The sequence below is a fragment of the Microcaecilia unicolor genome, chromosome 7, assembly GCF_901765095.1.
Source record: "Microcaecilia unicolor chromosome 7, aMicUni1.1, whole genome shotgun sequence".
Lineage (NCBI taxonomy): Eukaryota > Metazoa > Chordata > Amphibia > Gymnophiona > Siphonopidae > Microcaecilia > Microcaecilia unicolor.
Genome location: NC_044037.1, coordinates 72257164 through 72277056, shown reverse-complemented (window position 1 = coordinate 72277056; position 19893 = coordinate 72257164). Strand labels below are relative to the sequence as shown.

The window sequence follows — 19893 nt, the reverse complement described above, 5'->3', positions numbered from 1 at the left end:
TAGAAATGATAAGTAGTAGTAGTAGTAGTATTGGGGGTAATTTTCACCTGTGGTGGTCAGTGTTTGATTTAAATTATGAGCACTGTGGTTAGCGTATATCTGGATACCAGCTGGTGCCCAATTTCTTGGAACAATTGGCCACTGCTACCTATCTCGGAATTGGCGATATTTAGACCAGTACCTGGATAAAGTTAGGACAGACCTTTTGCTGTTCTAACTTTATCCAGTCACTCACTGACTGGGTATGTGGAAACTCCACCCAGACTCCGACTCTGGACTTCCCCAGTATTACTTGGAAAACTGAGGTAGTCTGTTGCAGTTTTAATGCCATTATCTGGATAAACTTTTACTTGATGTGGACTTCGCATGAAAGTTTACTACTGTGAAGTTCCTGTTGTCAAGACTTCACAAAACAGCACTTAGCTTGAAAAATAACACCAAATGACCGAAACGTGATATTTTTGCGAGTTTTCAGGCTTTTTGAAGTACTTTTCGTTTGAAGCACACTTCTGGGAAATCACTTTGCACTTTAGTACACGAGGGCCAAAGACATTCCAGCATGCCTAAAATAACAGGAACCAAAAAAATACCTGTTGTCTGTTGTGGCTGAGGATGTGGACAATCTTCTGAGGCTGCCAATGCTTCCAGGGCCTGCAAGGTAGACACCAAGGCATCGTCTAACTCCTGGGCATGGTCCCTGACTGTTCGTGTTTGCACACTGTCTATCAGTGTCACAGGAATTTCATCGTAAAGGATCCCACAAAGGTGCCTATTCTGCTCCTGGTTCTTTGCAGCTCTGCGTTTTGAGTCATCTTCATCTGAGCTATCCCGAAAGCCAGGAGGTGGGGCTGCAATGGCAGGAAGCAGGGCAGTGCTTTCATCTTCTTCCTCATCACTCTCCGGAGGAGGAAGAGACATTAAGTCAACAATATTGTCACGGGAGCTGCAGGCATTGGCACATTTCCTAGAGGCTATTCTACTTTTAATTTTAGCTTTGCAAGAGTCGCAGTAAAAGTGCATGACCTCAGCTTTCATGTGGTGGTCCATGGTATAAGCTCTGGTCCGGTTGTTGTACTTGTTACACTCAAGACCATCCGGATCATACTCACTGGAAGTATTATTGCAGCCTGGTTTTGAGCTTTTGGAAGTGGGGTCAGACTTTGTCCTAGGCCTGGTCTCCTCAAAGAATATTAGGTTTTCATTGATGTCTGTCCTGTTTTCCCGCTCCTTCCTTTGCTCCCGCATGTGCAGATAGCAAAAGCTGACGAGCTCGGAATCTGCAGGTGTTGAATCATCTCGCTGGCTGGGATCCCCTGTGCTGGGAACTGTGTTGGTCGAATGTCCTGCTTCTTTCTTTCCAGCCTGTCCCACTGCAGGGGGTCGGTTAACACTGTGCAAGTTGATGTAATCTATAATTTTTAAAAGAATAGTGTTGGCATGAGTGGAAACCATATAACGTAGGCATTTCATCCCCCCTCAAAGTACACATTTTCCAGATCTAGGAAGAATGTTGGAATCATGTTCAAACTGTCAAAACAACATATCCCTTTTTGTTAGCCAAACTTAGGAGCATAAGTTTTCAGCTGAAAATTCAAGTAAAATTTAAGATCCTCAGTCTTATGCTCCTAGTAAATTTTCAAAGAGATCGAGTTAGGATTCTGAATTTCAAAGTTGGGAGCATAGACCATTTGAATATCAGCCTCTTTGTACTTATGAAATAAGATTGTAGGGAAAATCATTAACTGAAGTGTACGTAAGGAACTCATTACCCCAAGCGCTATGAGAGCAATACTTAAAAAGGACTCATGCAGTCAGCAGTGTATGCTGACCACATAAGTGCTCAGTTTCAATTTTCTGACCCTGGAGTTTCTATATACAGTTTATCATATATTTAAATGATAAATGATCTGGAGAGGTGTCGATTTGATGTGTGCTTTCAATTTGGGAAATATTATGCATGCAAATAATACACACTAAATTAACTTTACATGCACAAAAATTTCAAATGAATGTGCATAAAGATGTTTTATACATGTTAAAACATTTTAATTTGCTTTAATAAGAAAGATAAGCAACAAGAAAAAAGCCATGCTAAGACAGACCAAAGTCCATTAATTCCAGCATTCTGGTTCTGACAGTGTTCAGTTGGGGTCAGAAGTACCAGGCTAGACAATACTTACCTTTGTTACACCTTTGCTGACTCATTCCTATTAAGCTGTATCTATCTGTATGGTGAGTGATTTTGTTTTTTCAGTATAGTTTTAAAACTTTGCCAAACACCAACATCAGGCTCACTAGTCTATGGCTTTCCAGGTCACCTTAGGAGTCATTAAGAAAAGGAGGGTTTGGGATGACCCAGGAGGGAGAGAGGAGGATCAGCCCATTTCAGGCTGGGGCCTGGAAATTATGTGGATGCCAGCTGATATTCAAAGTTAGGAACGCTATTTATGCAGCTGCTCCCCAACTCCATGTCTTGAACATCCCTCTCTGGTCTACTTAAAAAATGGCCAGTCAGAGCCTGTGGAGGAGTAGCCTAGTGGTTAGTTTAGCGGACTTTGATTCTGGGGAACTGGGTTCAATTCCCACTGCAGCTCCTTGTGACTCTGGGCAAGTCACTTAACCCTCCATTACCCCAGGTACAAAATAAGTACCTGTATATATGTAAACAACTTTGAATGTAGTTGCAAAAACCTCAGAAAGGCGGTATATCAAGTCCAGTAATCTAAAATAGGTAGACTAATAGCTTATCTCATGCAGATATATAAATACAGTGGTGGAAATAAGTATTTGATCCCTTGCTGATTTTGTAAGTTTGCCCACTGACAAAGACATGAGCAGCCCATAATTGAAGGGTAGGTTATTGGTAACAGTGAGAGATAGCACATCACAAATTAAATCCGTAAAATCACATTGTGGAAAGTATATGAATTTATTTGCATTCTGCAGAGGGAAATAAGTATTTGATCCCCCACCAACCAGTAAGAGATCTGGCCCCTACAGACCAGGTAGATGCTCCAAATCAACTCGTTACCTGCATGACAGACAGCTGTCGGCAATGGTCACCTGTATGAAAGACACCTGTCCACAGACTCAGTGAATCAGTCAGACTCTAACCTCTACAAAATGGCCAAGAGCAAGGAGCTGTCTAAGGATGTCAGGGACAAGATCATACACCTGCACAAGGCTGGAATGGGCTACAAAACCATCAGTAAGACGCTAGGCGAGAAGGAGACAACTGTTGGTGCCATAGTAAGAAAATGGAAGAAGTACAAAATGACTGTCAATCGACAAAGATCTGGGGCTCCACGCAAAATCTCACCTCGTGGGGTATCCTTGATCATGAGGAAGGTTAGAAATCAGCCTACAACTACAAGGGGGGAACTTGTCAATGATCTCAAGGCAGCTGGGACCACTGTCACCACGAAAACCATTGGTAACACATTACGACATAACGGATTGCAATCCTGCAGTGCCCGCAAGGTCCCCCTGCTCCGGAAGGCACATGTGACGGCCCATCTGAAGTTTGCCAGTGAACACCTGGATGATGCCGAGAGTGATTGGGAGAAGGTGCTGTGGTCAGATGAGACAAAAATTGAGCTCTTTGGCATGAACTCAACTCGCCGTGTTTGGAGGAAGAGAAATGCTGCCTATGACCCAAAGAACACCGTCCCCACTGTCAAGCATGGAGGTGGAAATGTTATGTTTTGGGGGTGTTTCTCTGCTAAGGGCACAGGACTACTTCACCGCATCAATGGGAGAATGGATGGGGCCATGTACCGTACAATTCTGAGTGACAACCTCCTTCCCTCCGCCAGGGCCTTAAAAATGGGTCGTGGCTGGGTCTTCCAGCACGACAATGACCCAAAACATACAGCCAAGGCAACAAAGGAGTGGCTCAGGAAGAAGCACATTAGGGTCATGGAGTGGCCTAGCCAGTCACCAGACCTTAATCCCATTGAAAACTTATGGAGGGAGCTGAAGCTGCGAGTTGCCAAGCGACAGCCCAGAACTCTTAATGATTTAGAGATGATCTGCAAAGAGGAGTGGACCAAAATTCCTCCTGACATGTGTGCAAACCTCATCATCAACTACAGAAGACGTCTGACCGCTGTGCTTGCCAACAAGGGTTTTGCCACCAAGTATTAGGTCTTGTTTGCCAGAGGGATTAAATACTTATTTCCCTCTGCAGAATGCAAATAAATTCATATACTTTCCACAATGTGATTTTCCGGATTTAATTTGTGATGTGCTATCTCTCACTGTTACCAATAACCTACCCTTCAATTATGGGCTGCTCATGTCTTTGTCAGTGGGCAAACTTACAAAATCAGCAAGGGATCAAATACTTATTTCCACCACTGTATATGAATGAAGTAAATAAATGAAGTAAGTAAATACAATCCCTAATGTGGCTGTGCCACATGAACTTTATCGTACCATAACATCACTCTGTATTTGTTCATACTGGAGTCTGCAAAGGACTCTCTGGTACTATGTAAGCCACATTGAGCCTACAAATAGGTGGGAAAATGTGGGATACAAATGTAATGAATAAATAAATAAATTTTTAAAAGGTGGCTTTTCGCTGGCTATTCTCCAATTCTCAGATATCATGATCAGTTTGAATGATATGTTACAGATTACTACTAACAGAGAAGCCCTTTTACTACACGCATCCAATGTGCATCAAATTATCACTACCGCTCGGCTACCATGTGCCCCCAGGTGGTAATTCCATTTTTGGTGCACGCCCAAAACACACAGTAGAAAATATTTTCTATTTTCTACCATGGGGCCCTTGCCTGGTGGTAATCAGCAGTTGGTGCGCATTGCATGATTACCGCCCAGTTAGTATGTGAGTCCTTACCGCTAAGTCAATGGGCGGTGTTAAGGTTTCAGGCTGAAAATGGACCTGCACTGGTTTTCATTTTGCCGCACGTCCATTTTCTAGCACATTAAAAATCCTTTCTCCAGGCGCGCTCAGGAAATGGACCAGCGTGCGTCCAAAACATGCGCCTACAGCAGCGTAGGCCACTTTTGGGCATGCCTTAGTAAAAGGGCCCCAGAATGGCAGTTTAATGTTTGATCTCTTTCAGGACCCTTGGGTGAATATCATCTGGTCAGCAGCATCTTAACCTTGGATGAATACCTTCTAGACTTACAGTGATGTGCTTTAGTTGCACTAAATTAATACAGTCAAGGAAGGTTTCTGATGTAGGTATAACCCTAACATCCTCCTCAATAAAGACTGAGGCAGAGAAATTATTTAGATATGTGTCATGGATAGACTTGTTCCTCGTCAGCAATGCTCATCGGATATGGAATAAAAACAATTTGGTTCATTTTGGACTTTTGGGTTTGTTTTTTTTTACCTGATTTTTGGTTATTTTTGTTTTGTTTGAGAAATTAATTCATGCACAAATTATACTGAATTAAATGGTTGAGGAGTGATGCTGTATATTAAGGATGACATATAATCAAATAGAATTGAAGTACTGCAGAAAACAAAATGCAATGTGGAATCCTTACAGATAGAAATTCCCTGTGTGATGGGAAGGAACATCATGGTGGTGGTGGTGGTGGTGCTGCTGCTGGTGGTGGTGGTGGTGGTGGGGGGGGGGCATACTACCATCTACCTGGACAGGATGAACATACAGATGGTGAAATACAAATAAAAATGAATTGGTCAGTATTCAAATTGATTTAACCAGCCAGAAACGGCCACTGACAAATTGAGGGGTCCTTTTACTAAGGAGCGCTAAGCAAGATGCCCATTACATTCCAATGGGAGCCTTATCATTTAGCGTGCGATAAATCTGTTAGCGCTCCTTAGTAAAAAGACCCCTAAATCGCTTGTTCGGGGCTATCTACTAATTTTCAGTGGCTCTTAACCAGTTATTATCACTGAAAATTATCAGTTAGCACCAGTGGTGTGCTGGTAAATTTTTAACAACAGGCTCTCTCCCCGGTCCACCTCGGCGCCCCCCCCGTCCACCACTGCGCCGCCCCCATCCACCTCTGCGCCCCCCCATCCACCTCTGCGCCCCCCCAAAATTGCAGAGCTGGCCCAGTATCCGATTCTGCTGCTATCTGGCCTCTTAACTCCGTTTCCAGGGCTTCCTTTCCATTTATTTCTTTCCTTTCCTCCTTTCTTCTTCATTTCTGGTCCTCAGCTTCTGCCTATTCATCCATGTGCAGTTTTTCTCCTCTCTTCCTTTTCCCTTATCTCATCTTCTTCCTCACTCTTCCCTCCCCTCCATCCATGTCCAGCATTTCTTCTCTCTCCCCTCCTCTCCCCCTGTCCTCCATCCATCCATGTCCAGAGACCCTTCTCTCCTCTGCATGCACCCATACCCAGTGACCCTCCTTTCCCCTGCCCTCCATCCACCCATGTCCAGCAGTGACCCTCCTCTCCCCTGCCCAGCATGCACCCATACCCAGCGACCCTTCTCTCCCCTGCCCTCTATCCACCCATGTCCAGCAGTGACCCTCCTCTCCCCTGCCCTGCATGCACCCATGTCCAGCAGTGACCCTCCTCTCCCCTGCCCTGCCCTCCATGCACCCATACCCAGAGACCCTCCTCTCCCCTGCCCTCCATCCACCCATGTCCAGCAGTGACCCTCTCCTGCCCTCCATGATCCACCCATGTCTAGCACTGACCCTCCTCTCCTCTCCTCTGCCCTGTATGCATCAGCAACTCCCTTCTCTCCCCTGCCACCCCCTCCCGACTTGTTCCGCAAATTCTCCTGCTTCCTCCCTCCCTCCGGATCCGGTCCCTCACTGACCCTACCTTGGCCATCAAATTCTTCGGGGCAGGCAGTGTGTTGCCTGCCTGCTGCCATCGCTGACTCTCCTCCGCTGCCCGATCGCACTTCAAAATGGCCGCCGAGACTTACAGAAGTTTCGCGAGGCCGCCTCGGGAACTCTTGGCGGCCATTTTAAAGTGCAAACAGGCAGTGGGGGAGAGTCAGCGATAGCAGCGGGCAGGCAATACTGCCTGCCCCAAAGAATTCGATGGTCAAGGTAGGATCGGTGAAGGACCGGATCCAGAGGGAGGAGGGAGGGAGAGCCGGCTTGCCCTTTCCAACAACTGGCTTGCAAGTCCGGGCAAAATTTAACAACCGGATCTTGCGAGCCGGCTCCAGCACACCACTGGTTAGCACCTAAGTGAAAAATGGAGTGTTCTGGGGTGGAGTCAGTACTTGGCCAGTTAAGTGTCAGTATTCAGCCAGGGTAACTGTATAAATAGGACAACATAAAACATAGTCCTATCTTTATGCAGCAACCCCTGGCTGGCCATGTCTGAATATTGACTTAACTGGATATGTATTAGCCGGCACTGTATAAACCAGATATTCAGTGCCGAAGCCTGGAATGGCCCAGCACTGAATATCCAGGGATAACACCGGTGGTGGTCAGCAAAAGCTCACTGCCACTGGCTGAACTTTTACTCCTAGGAAGGAATAACAAATTTGGTAACAAAATAATAATGGGAGATTTCAACTACCTACCAAAAAAGGGAGGGAAACAGTATATACCACAGAAAATTACAAAACAGTGTCTCCTAAACATTGAGGTGGCATTAAGGGCTCCCGTGCTAACCCAGCGGTAACTGGGCAGCATACGGCGATGCCCGATTAACATTGGGATATTGCCGTGCAAGCCATTTCTGGGGGTTTTCTTTTTCCCCCGGAATAGTGCGCGCCTCGGGTGGGACTACCATCAGCGGCCACATTGGGCCAACGGTAGTCCCAAAAGGTGAGTGGTAAGTCCGCGTTGGGTTTACTGCCATTCTGTAAAAGGACCCCTAAATGTATATTTTCAGTAGAACCTTCACAAAATTATGCAGAACAACAATGGTCCAATGTCTCTCTTATGTGACACTTTTAATTGTGAACGTCACCAAACACAATTTGTAATTAACTTAAAAGTACTTAGCAATTTTAGGAGACAGTATTTTTTGTGATTTTCTAAGTTCAGTTACCCCAATATTTATTGGGTAAATAAACTCATCAGAACATGCTTACAGAAGTAAAGTTCTAGATGCTATAAATGAGTGCTTCATAGAGCAGTTAGTCCAGGAACCAACCAGAAGGAAACTAGTTTAGATCTGTCCTTACTAGTTTAGATCTACCTTTAGATATGCCCTTACTGGCACACAGGACCTGGTGCAAGGCATAATGGTGGAGAGGCCACTAGACAATAGTGATGACAATGTGATTAAATTTATCATCACTGGAATGAAGATGATAAAAAATTTACAGCTGTAGAACTTAAATTTTGAAAAGGCAGACTATGATAAAAAGAGGAAAGTAGTTAGAAAAAAAATTTAAAGTAATGGATGCCAGGGTCAATAGTTTGCAAGAGGCTTGGACATTATTGTAAAATATCATTTTGGAAGCCCAGATAAAATATATGCTATGTATTAAAACAGGTTGAATGAAGATTAAAGGCATGCCAGTGTGTGATTAACAGTAACGTGGAAGAGGCGGAGAAAGCCAAAAGGTCATTTTACAAGCAGAAAGCAGACCCTAATGAAGAAAATAGGGATATGAGCACAAGTACTTCATGTAAATGTAACAAGACAGGTCAAGAAGAGACTTTGAACATAAGCTTGCTAAAGACAAGAATAATAGTAAAACTTTTTCAGTACATCTGAAATAAAAAAGCCCAGAGGGAATCATTTGGACCACTGGAGGCCAGAGGTAAATAAACCGGATATTCAATGCCGGTCACTGGAAAGAAGAGGCTAATCCTTAGGGAGAGGCCGATCACAACTGACGCTGAGGGCAAGCGAGGGTTTAATTCAGGAGGAAGGTTAATTAAAGAGGAAGGGAGGGAGGAGGGGGGAGGAAGCTAGGGAGCAAGGAAAGGTTAAGGGGGCAGAGGGAATAAGGGGATATAAGGGTGGGGGTTGCAAGCAGGGTTGCGTCATTGCCAGAGAAGAAGGGTTGGTGAGTGGAGCTGACCCACCCCGCCCACCCGCTGGAGGCCGTTGTCGCAGCTGGAGCGGTTAGTAGCGATGACTATCCTGGGACTCTAGCGGGTACATAGCAAGTGAGCGCATAAGAGTGTTATATTGATGAATAATTGACCAAATGTTAATTGCAATACAAAGTTCAATGTTATGCCTGAATGTGGGCAGGTTTACAGTATTTCAGTGGAATATGGCTTGTCTCCTGGCTTGGACGGCCAGGAGGCCATGAACTTACCGGGGTCTATCCTTAGACAGGATACACCCTAGTCATCGGGTGGTATAAGCGAAGCACAGATAGGCGGTGGGTATGCTTGGACGGCACCCCCGGAAGCGTATTTGGGCACAATGTGAAGTAAGCTGTGTACCCCAGGAGATGGAGTTGATAAGTTGTAAGAAGTTATTTACTATTGAAACGTTATGTGGCATTATGTTTTATAGAGTGTTAAGTGCCTGGCTGCGGCCTTAATAAATTCCAATTTTAGTTGAAAATATGGCTCATGGGTGTTATTGGGGTGCATGAGGATATGGAGAGTGAATGCCGAATGCTCCAGTTGATGACCCGGCACTGAATATCTTGGCTGCCCGCCGACCATGGGAGTTAGCTGAGCTCCCTCCTGTGGTCTGAATATTGGCTCCTATGATTTTAATTATGTTTTATAAATGTATATAGAATAAAACAAAACCCAGTAGCCCAGTAACTAATACCTAACATATAGGAAACTGCAAATTATCATCCTATGCACATGCTTAAGCAATATGTTTCACCTGGTTCCTAACACAAAATTCTAATGGTTCCAATTTTATTAAAAATCCCTTTTTTTTCACTGCTGTTACCACCTTCTATTCTTTTATACAAAGTGTGTTCTATCAGGAATAAGCAAACCAAAAAGGAGAACCACTAAAAAAGTTAACAAACCAAAAAATATAAATAGTGGAGAAATCACATTAGAAAAATACTTGAGAAAATATACCACGCGATATAAACACACAATTCATAGTATTTTTTGAAGATGCTGCAGCTCGCGGAGTAAGGACGCAGGCTGATATCAAGCATGAAAAGCTGGCAGTCAGCTTATTCCCCTGAGAAGCTACTTTGGTGAAACGGGTACTCCTTGGGACCATTCCTGCTACAATTAAGTTAAGTTGAGTGATTTTTATACGGACAATATATATATGCTTTCTGTATAGAAGACTAAGGGGCCCTTTTACTAGCCGCGTAAGCATTAGCACGCCAATGCATGCCAAAATAGAGTTACTGCCTGCTCTACCACTGGCTCTTTGTGGTAATTTATATTTTGGTGCACGTCCGATACACGCAGCTGAAAACTTTTTTCGGATGCACGCCAAGTGGCATTTGACATGCATAGGTCATTACTGCCCGGTTACTGCATGAGACTGTTACCACTAGGTCAATGGCTGGCCGGTAAGGTTGCAGACTCAAAATGGAAGCGCAGCAATTTTGATTTTGCTGCATATCCATTTCGGCAAAAATTAAAAAAGGCCTTTTTTTATAGGCGCATAGAAAATGGATCGGCACATGCCCAAACCCGCACCTACACTATCGCAAGCCATTTTTCAGTGCACCTTAGTAAAAGGACCCTTTAAGAAGTTTTTGTCTACAGGAGGTTTTTTTTAAGACCAATGATAGAAACTGAAGTGTGTTTTTTCTAGCAAAAAAGGTGATGGTACTCAAATGCTAGGCACCCCTTCAGGGATGGGTGATCACTGAGGGACTCATCCCACAATAGCCAGACCCCTGAAACCAGTCACAGAATCTATGACAAGGAAGAATTGGTGTGTAGAGCTGAGCTCTTTCATTAAAACGTGGGGTCATGGTCAATTTTAGCAGACAATGGAAAAGGTGCCATTACTACCAGTACCCCCAAGTACCCCCTCAAAAGAAGCCCTGCGTGTGAGCTGTTTGTACATTCAAGACACTCTATCTGACTGCAAGTTTACCTGTGATTTTAGTCAGATAAGACAGTCACAGCTAACGGAGGTCTTTTTTCCTCCCTTTTGAACCAATTAATGAAAACATAAAAAATAAAAAATAATGTAATGATATCAGGTACAAGGATCTTCAAAAAATATATGAATTTGTGTTATATCACATTTTATATTCTAGAGTATTTTTCTAATGGTGATTTATCCACTATTTATATTTTTTTGGTGTGTTCTATCAGGAATAGGAATTATGGGGATAATATTCAACCAGTTGGTGTTTTTTTGTCATGCTGGCTGCATTGCTGAAATTATTCCCAAATATCCCTGCTGGGTCTTGTCTAAGTAATGGCATTAATATTCAGGTATGTTAGCCAGCCAGCACTTTACCAGATAAATGCCAATATTCAGCCCTTTAAAACCGGATAAGTTAAATTGGACAAAGATAGGACTGCGATTTATGCAGTCCTGTTTGCTTGGGTTAACTTGTCCAGTTAAGGGCTGAATTTTGGCATTTATCTGATTAAGTGCCGACTCCACTCCTGCACCACCCACACAATAGCCCTTAGCTTAGTAGTTAGAGGGGATATTCAACGGCACAATCTGTGTAGGTGCGACTGAATATTTCCTTGGGCCTTGTCCAGCATGAATTGAATGGATAAGTTAAATTCACTTTGAATATCAACCCCAGTAGGTTTTTATTCTTACTATGCAAAATATCCTAACAGGAAGTCCACTGTACACGTCAACATAGTCTTTCATAATGTTGCTGAATTCAAGGTAACTACAGTAGGTCTCGCTTGTCCAACCTCGTTTATCCGACATTCTTGATTTCCGACATACCTAGGTGATGTCCAGTGTCTTTAATGAGATGTGTGTGCATTTCTTTCTCTTTCTTGGTGTTGTGTTAGTTAAAAGGCAGACGTTATAGGACGATTTATGGACGTGTTACGTTCCTGTTTTGAAATATGATTCAGATGTCTCTCTTTTATCCTTCATCCACTTTTCTGTATTATCCAACTTTTCGATCATCCAGCCACCTGTTGATTCCCTTTACATTGGATAATTGAGACTCTACTATATCTTGTATGAAAGATCAACCTCTTTGGTGTTTCTTGCTTTTTAGTGCAGTCGTTAGCATGATTAATAGAATATCATATACTCCAAATTATCTATTACAGTTTCATAATATCAGCCTAGATCAGTGGTTGTCAACCCATTCCTTGGGATGCAACTAGCCAGTCAGATTTTCAGAATATCCATAATGAATATGCATGAGCTATATTTCCATACAATTGAGGTAGTGAAAGGAAATTCATCTCCTGCATATGCATTATGGATATCCTGAAAACCTGACTGCCCCAGATGTACCCTGAACAGTAGGTTGAGAGCCCCTGTCCTAGATATAATAACACATCTGTGTTTGAAGTGGGGTGGAGGGGGGAGGCAATGAGTGTGACATTAATGGTTATAATGGCTATTACAGCAAAAAAATTTAAAAAAGCCTTATATGTTTCTGAAATATGAAATCAGTGACTATGCTTAACACCAGTGTTGCCAGTGTCTTTGTTACATTGCTGACTTGTATGTGAAAGTTTTCAAGTTTCCTCATAATCTATTAGTTACTAGTAAAAAAGGCCCGTTTCTGTAAGAAATGAAACGGGCGCTAGCAAGGTTGTCCTCTAATGGCAATTATGTTTTTAAGGGAAGTGTTAGGAGAGAGTATGTGTGGGAGAGAGTGAGTATGTGTGAGAGAATGAATGAGTATGTGTCAGAGAGAGAGTGTGTGTCAGAGAGAGACAGTGTGTGATTGAGAGACAGAATGTGTGTGTCTGTCTGTGTGAGTGAGAGAGTGTAGTGTGTGTCCCATATGCACCAATTATGCTGTTTCCCCTGCATTCATCCATTTGGAGGATCTCTCCCCTGCCCCCTCCATCCATTGTGGTGCAGCAATTCTCACACACCTCCCCCCTCCGAGTTCTAGGCCCCCTCCCACCCTCCCATTTCCATTCCCTTCCAATTCCAGGCCCTCCTCCCTCCCTCCCCTCCCTCTCTCTCTCCTTTCCCCCCCTCCCTCCCTCCGAGTTCCAGGGTCCCTCCCCCCTTCCTCCGAGTTCCAGGGTCTTTCCCCCCTTCCCTCCCTCCCTCCCTCTCAGTTCCAGGGTCCTTCCCACCCCACCCAGTTCCAGGGTCCCTCCCAGTTCCAGGGTCATTGTCCCTCCCTCCCTCCCTCCCTTCCAGTTCCAGGCCCCCTCCCTCCGATTTTTAAACTGATCTTCACTCACCACGTCAGTGTTACGGCAGCAGTGCTACAAGCACGCAGGCTCGGCCCGTCTCTCTGTCTTAGCTCTGGTCCTGCCCTTGCCGGAAACAGGAAATGAGGGCGGGACCAGAGCTAAGACAGAGAGAAGGGCCGAGCCTGCATGCGTTGTACTTGCTGCTGCTGCTGTAACGCCCGACGTGGTGAGTGAAGATCAGTTTTAAAAATCGTGAGGGAGGGAGGGGGGCCTGGAACTGAGGGAGGTGAGAGAGGGAGGGGTCCTGGAATGGGAACTGTCAGTGAAGCGGCTCTGAAGTGGCTCCCGCTCTTCTTTTCTTCTTCTTTTTTTCTGGTGCCGTTGTTTGAATGGAACGCTCTCTGCCCACTCCCGCTGTTCTTCAACTGTCAGTGAAGCGGTTCCGCTCTTCTTTTCTTCTTCTTTTTTTCTGGTTCCATTGTGTGGAACGTCCTCTGCCCACTCCCGCTGTTCTTCAACTGTCAGTGAAGCGGCTCCCGGTGCTGTTCTGTGAGCAATGTCTGTGGCCGCTCTTCCTTTTTTTCCGGTGCTGTCTGTGAGCAATGTCTGTGGCCGCTCTTCTTTTTGCCGGTTGCCGTGCTTCCCGTGTCTCTCACTGGGATCGTAAACCACCTCTTGACATCAGGCAAGCAGGGTTCTAGTGCTGGCCAGTGACGTCAGCAGGCGGTTACAATCCAGTGAGACACATTTGAACGTTCAAGGAGCAAATTATATATTAGATAAGAAATTGCACTTCACACAATCTTAAGGGTGAGAGGACTGCCAACTAAGAATGCAAAAACTGGCATCCTTTATAAGTATAGTAGACTACCATTGGGCTCTCACTGACAAATTAGTATGAGGGAATTAATTAAATGCCTAAAATGCAAACGTGCTGCCCAGTTTTCTTCTTGAAATGTGACATCAATGTCTTTTATGTGACATACTGGAGAGGACACAAATACATATATAAACATAAGTGGAGCATTTGATGCCTCTGTTTTAGTTCAGTAAAGATATACTATTGCCATTAAGTAACACAGCCAGTGTGTGTGATGAATTAATGCTAATGTGTTGTAGAGCTTATAAAATGGGAAGCGTGTAGAAATGAACAAGATAGAACACTCAGAGTGTGAGTCACTGCATGAATGATTATTATTATTATTTATTACATTTGTACCCCACATTTTCCCACCTATTTGCAGGCTCAATGTGCACGTCCAGGATGCCATTTTTCAATTACAGATGGGATAGAAACAGAAACCCACATTCCTTGCTGTAGCTTTCCATTACTTTCAGAAATCACATTAAAGTTGTGCTATGTTCCACAAAGTTTACTGATTTTGTTTCACTGCTGGAACTTTGCTGTTGGTGCCCATATTTTCAAAGCACACAAGTGAATAATGCAGTCAACCTCACGTTTTATGCAAAAAGAAGGCGGAAAAAGACCTCATAATACTGTGACAGTTCTCCAAAAGGAACTGTCACAGTATTTTGAGGTCTTTTTCCTCATTCATTGTTGCATAAAAATGGTGAGGGTTGACTGCATTATTCACTTGTGTGCTTTGAACTATTTCATATTGTTAGACGTGAAGAGGATCTTAGATTGATTTTCTCTGCCCATATTTTCAAGACATATCAAGGCAGATATGAGGATTGAGCAAAGACATTTTTATTTTGATCCATGCACACTGTAAAATTTCAAGTTCTGCTAAACCCACAGCTACATACAGATTATCAAGCAGGGGCAAGGGGGTGGTTTGTATGGCTTTCGTTATTCTCCCCATCCCCCTAGTATGGATACGTTATTCCGGATTCCATACTATTCTTTTCCTCGGGCACCTCTCTTCCCACCTCCCATTCCATTTTGGCCTCCCGCTCCATCTGTATTCCGACAGTCAAAGTATATTTTTCTTTATTTATTTATTGCATTTGTACCCCACATTTTCCCACCTATTTGCAGGCTTCAATGTGGCTTACATAGTACCGTCAAAGGCATTTGCCCAGTCGGTGGATAACAAATACAAAGTTGTATAGTGATCGTATGAGGTATAAGTGGAGGGCCAAAATGGATGAAGATTGCATGTTGTCCTGTGTGATCATAGTCAATGCTGAGTTGGTAGGTGAACAGGGTTACGTGGGGTCATTGGGGTAGGCCTTTTTGAAGATGTTGGTTTTTAATTTATGTTCACAGGCACCAGAAAACAAGGCTCATTATTCTAGGTAGAACTTCTTGTTCTAGTTCCTTTAAAACTTACCCATGCTCCAATTTATGAAGAAAGAGGAAAGCCAGATTAGCTTAACCACATCTTGATGCTGACATTTTTTTCTTTTAATAGTATAACTCATAACTGCAATACTACATGACTGACAAACCTGCCAAGTCTCCCAACGCTGCTTCCTTCCATTGTCTTCTTAGTTTTGTGAATGGAGAGCAAAGAGGTTAGCAGGACCACAGATGGCGACAGGCATGAAGGGATTTGATTCCTCTCCTGCGCTCCTGCCTTCCACTGCAACCTATTCACCGGTGAAGGAATATCTGACCAATAGACTGAACAGGGAGGATGAAGCAGCAACAGTGCAGGTGAGAGATCTTTCTTGCAAATGATTTTATGCTTGGTGTGGCAGTAGAAAGGGAAGAGATGCTAATAGATCAGACCAGTTTTAGAAGTGTTGGGGCCCAGAGCAGATGTTTGGGAGGGGGCCCAAAACCAGCTGGCAGACTGTACCCTCTTCTACTTTGGGCAAATGCGTGGCCTTCTGTGGCATGGAGGCCCAGGGCAATTGTCCTGTTACACTCACCTAATGCTGGCCCTGCTAATAGAGGGACTGGGAAAGGAGACAAGAAGGAAAGAGGAGTTGAATAGGCATTGAGAAAAGTGTGTCTGTTGTGTTGGGGGGTGGGTGGGGGGGGGGGGGGGGGGGGATTAGATGAAGGAGAAAAGAAGGGAGAGAGAGGAAAATGGACTATAAGGAGGGGAGAGAGGAGTTGTGAGAGGAGCTTGAGGTTGAAGGATTGAGAAATGTTGGGAAAAAAGAGAGGGATGCTGGCTGGGAGAGGATAAGTTAGTTGGGAGAGAGGGAAAAGGGCTGTAAGTGGGAATACTGGATGAGGGGCTGGGGGACATTCACTTAAGAGAGGAGATAAACATTAGGAGAGCAGCTAAGAAAGGACCCACTGGTATTTAAGGGTGAGGAGAGGGAGGAAAGGAAGAGGTAGGATAGAGAAGACAAGGACAGGAGGGAGGTGAGAAAGTTATCAAACTGTGGAGAGACAGCAGCAGCAGAAGCAGAGAGAGATACTCATGGAGGAAGAGAACAAAAATGCTAAATATATGAGAGGAAGACATTTTATGATACAATAATAATTGCCAAGGTTTTGTCTTGATTTTTGGCCCTATATTTTACTAGAAACGTATAGGTCAGGCGGTCTAGAAATACAATGTAATATAAAAAATACATTTTAAAAGAGAAGAAATGAGGTAGAGTGGAAAGTAAGAGAAGGCCAAGAGTAAGCAGAAACAGGAATGAAATCAAACTAGACACAAAAGTTTATAAAACAGTTTATTTTATCTTTGGTGAAGGTTTCAGTGCTAGGTAAGCCAGAGCAGGACGGCTGGTATCTGTTCTATTCAGCCCTGTGATCACTAGGATACATCAGATATTTTACTGGAAGGCCAGAAGTCTCGGATATCGTGGAGGCTCTGTGCCAGATCAGCAATACATTGGATAGTTACAGCCAGATATACTGAAAAGCTTTTCCGATTTGTGCTTATGGAGAAAATAGCTTAGTACATATCTAATCTAATCTATCATGAGCGCATCTATTCCGCTTAACCCAGGTAAGGTTCAAGGTGGATTACAAAAAAAAGAATAAAGAAAAGTTGGGTCAGTCTCTCAAGATTAAAACATCATAATTGTATACTACAAACATCGTATATAATAAAACTCACCCTCAACGTTCTGAGGACACTGACGTCACTGTCAGGTCCTCCGGGCACTTCCTTCCGGTTCAAAGCCTTCATGGTGGTGAAGCCACCGAAACACTGTGTTGGGGCCCCGCCCTCGTGTCAAATGTGATGACGTCGAGGGTGGAGCAATGGCGTCAGTGGCTTCACAACCAACGACTCAGCAGATTGAAGGTGGCGTGCCGAGGTCCGCAACAATGGCGGTCAGTGCCTTCAGAATGCCGAAGGGGTGAGTAGGGAGGTGGGGAGGTTCGGAAGGAAACCGTGCTAGCGCCCGTTTCATTTGCGCAAGAAACGGGCGTGTTTTACTAGTTTAAAAATATAAACATGAATTTTAGGGCTGCACATTAATCGTGATTCATGCCACGATTAACACAATTTTTACTAAGCACAATTAATAAAATTAATCGCGAGTATTACAATTAATTGTGGCATTTTCACTGTACCCCTGTGTCTATCTTACCACCATTTTGAGCCTCACTACCTAATGAAGGCTATAATTGGTTGTCTGCCTGGAGTTTGAGCAGAGAGATAATCAGCAGTACAGATAGTGAGGTCGTTCAGAGAGAGAGGGGAGAGAAGCTTGTATCCAGCCTCCTCTTGCCAACTGCCTGTGCCTGTGTCACTGCTTTCTGCTGCCTGCCTGGGTCTGTGCCGCTACCTACAGGAGCCTGCTCATGCCTGTGCCACTGCCGCCTGCTGCTGTCTGCCTGTGATGCCACCTGCCAGTGCTTCCGCTTGCCTTAGAAACAGACCTGTACATAAGTAGTTTTGCCACTTCCCCCCCAAAGTCCTCTTCATGTCTGTCTCCTTACCTCCCTGCAGCCCCATGGTCCCGGCCCACCTGCTCCTCCCCAAGGTCCTCCTCATGCTGTATCTGTCTCCCTTCCTTCCGGAAGCCCCACAGTTCTGGCTCCCCTATCCTCCTTGAGGTCCTCTTCATTGCTCTGTCTCCCTCCCTCCCAGCAGTCTCACAGTTCTGGCCCTCTGCCCCCCTCCCCGAGGTCCTCTTCATTGCTCTCTATCTCCTTCTCTCCCAGCAGCTTCATGGTTCTGGCCCATGTGCTTGCAGCCCACTAAGACCCTGCTGATACTGCTCATCTATAAATGCTTCAGAGAGAGCAGGACCAGCAGGACTTTCATGGGTTGCCAGCACATGCGCTGGTTATCCTGCTCAAATTGGTTCTTCTTTGATTAGAGGGAGGGAGCTTAGGAGATGAGGGTTAATGCTGAATGGCCCTGGGGTAAGTCGGAGGGAGGGATGAGATTTACTCTTAGGGGAATTCTGCGCTACTGCACAATGTAGAATTTGAAGATAATTCCCCACCTCCACAGACTGCACAGAATTCTGCCATTTCTATATACAATTCTGGGCAGTCTGCTTTTACAGTGAAGAGCAGCACAGAGATTGTTTTTACTGCCCGCCTGCCTGCCTCCCTCCCTCCATTCCAGCACACTTAAGAATCCAGCCTGGCAAGAGGAGATTCTGGCCAGTCACACATAGGGCTGTTTCCTCCTTCTCTTCCACTTTGATCCCCAGAGGTTCCTTTAAGCTGTGTGGCAGTACGGAATCCTGCAAGGCTCAAAGGAACAGTCGGGCCTGGGACAGCAGCAGGAAGAAGCCCTATGTGCGGCTGGGCAGCTCCTCCTCTTGCCATACTGGAGTGTGCAGGGAGTGGGGGGCGGGGGTCTGAAAAAAATTAGGAGTGGGGTGGGGGGGGGGCTGAAAAAAAAGATGGATGGAGTGTTGGGAGGGCTGGGAAAGGTGGATGAGGTGTATGTGTGCATCTGCGTGCACCATGAGAATGGGGTGGAGGTCTGCATGAAGGTGCATGGGGAAACTGGTGTGGGGTAGGGAGGGGGTATTTCATGCATGGGGTGAGATGCCAACTCTTATGGAAGAATTCGGCCCAAGAAAATTACAATAGTATACTGTGCACTGCAGAAACTTTGCAGAATATTCAATTTTTTTATTTTGTTCAGATTTATATATATAGAGAGAGTAGAGGAAAATGTTTGACTGGAAGGGGTCTGTTTTATAGATTGTGGGGGTGGGAGGGTGTGCCAGACACCCAAATAGCAGATTTGACATTCCAAATCGAAACGTGAAATCTGATATTTGGTGTTGTACTATTGTAAAAATGCATACTGTTATGCTGTACTCTTGGGGCTAGGGGTGGAAAACACAGTTGAAACAGTGATAGCTGACTTTTGCCAAATGTTTGTTTTGTCTAGCCTAACTGAAGTGAAAATAAAGCTGCTGCTTAATGGGCAATTTACGTTCAAAGATTGGTAAACAGTGATCTGTAAATATTGTAAAGGCAAATACAAGTATCATTGCAGTACATCATCTCTATCTTACCATCTCTGAACTAAACATGCGTTATTGTCATCATTGCATTCCCAAAAATGAAGGCTTCTACTTCTAGTCAACATCAGCCTATCCTACTTCAGTTACAAGAAAAGAGTGAGTCAGATGAAGCTGATGGATCCAATCAAAAATGAAAACCTTATGAATGCAATCATCAGGTGGACAGCCAAAGAGGATCACCCAATTAACACTGTCTGTGATGATAACCTTCAGGAAGTTATGAGGGCTGCAACAGGATGTCGATCCAATGAAGGAATCCACAGAAGCTTAGCTGAAATTGGGTGGCGGGGGGAAGAGAGGTTGGTGGTTGAGAGGCTAGGATGGGGGAGGGCAGACTTATATGGGGTCTGTGCCAGAGCC

The 19893-nt window shown here is 44.5% G+C and overlaps 1 protein-coding gene across 1 annotated transcript in view; it reads right to left on the bottom strand.

The window, feature by feature from the left end:
- Positions 1-19893, bottom strand: part of FRMPD3 (FERM and PDZ domain containing 3) — a 178142-nt gene that overhangs the window by 4294 nt on the left and 153955 nt on the right. Inside the window, exon 14 of the mRNA XM_030210741.1 lies at positions 591-1409. Coding sequence (XP_030066601.1) covers positions 591-1409 — 819 coding nt within the window. The remainder of the gene's footprint in view (positions 1-590; positions 1410-19893) is intronic.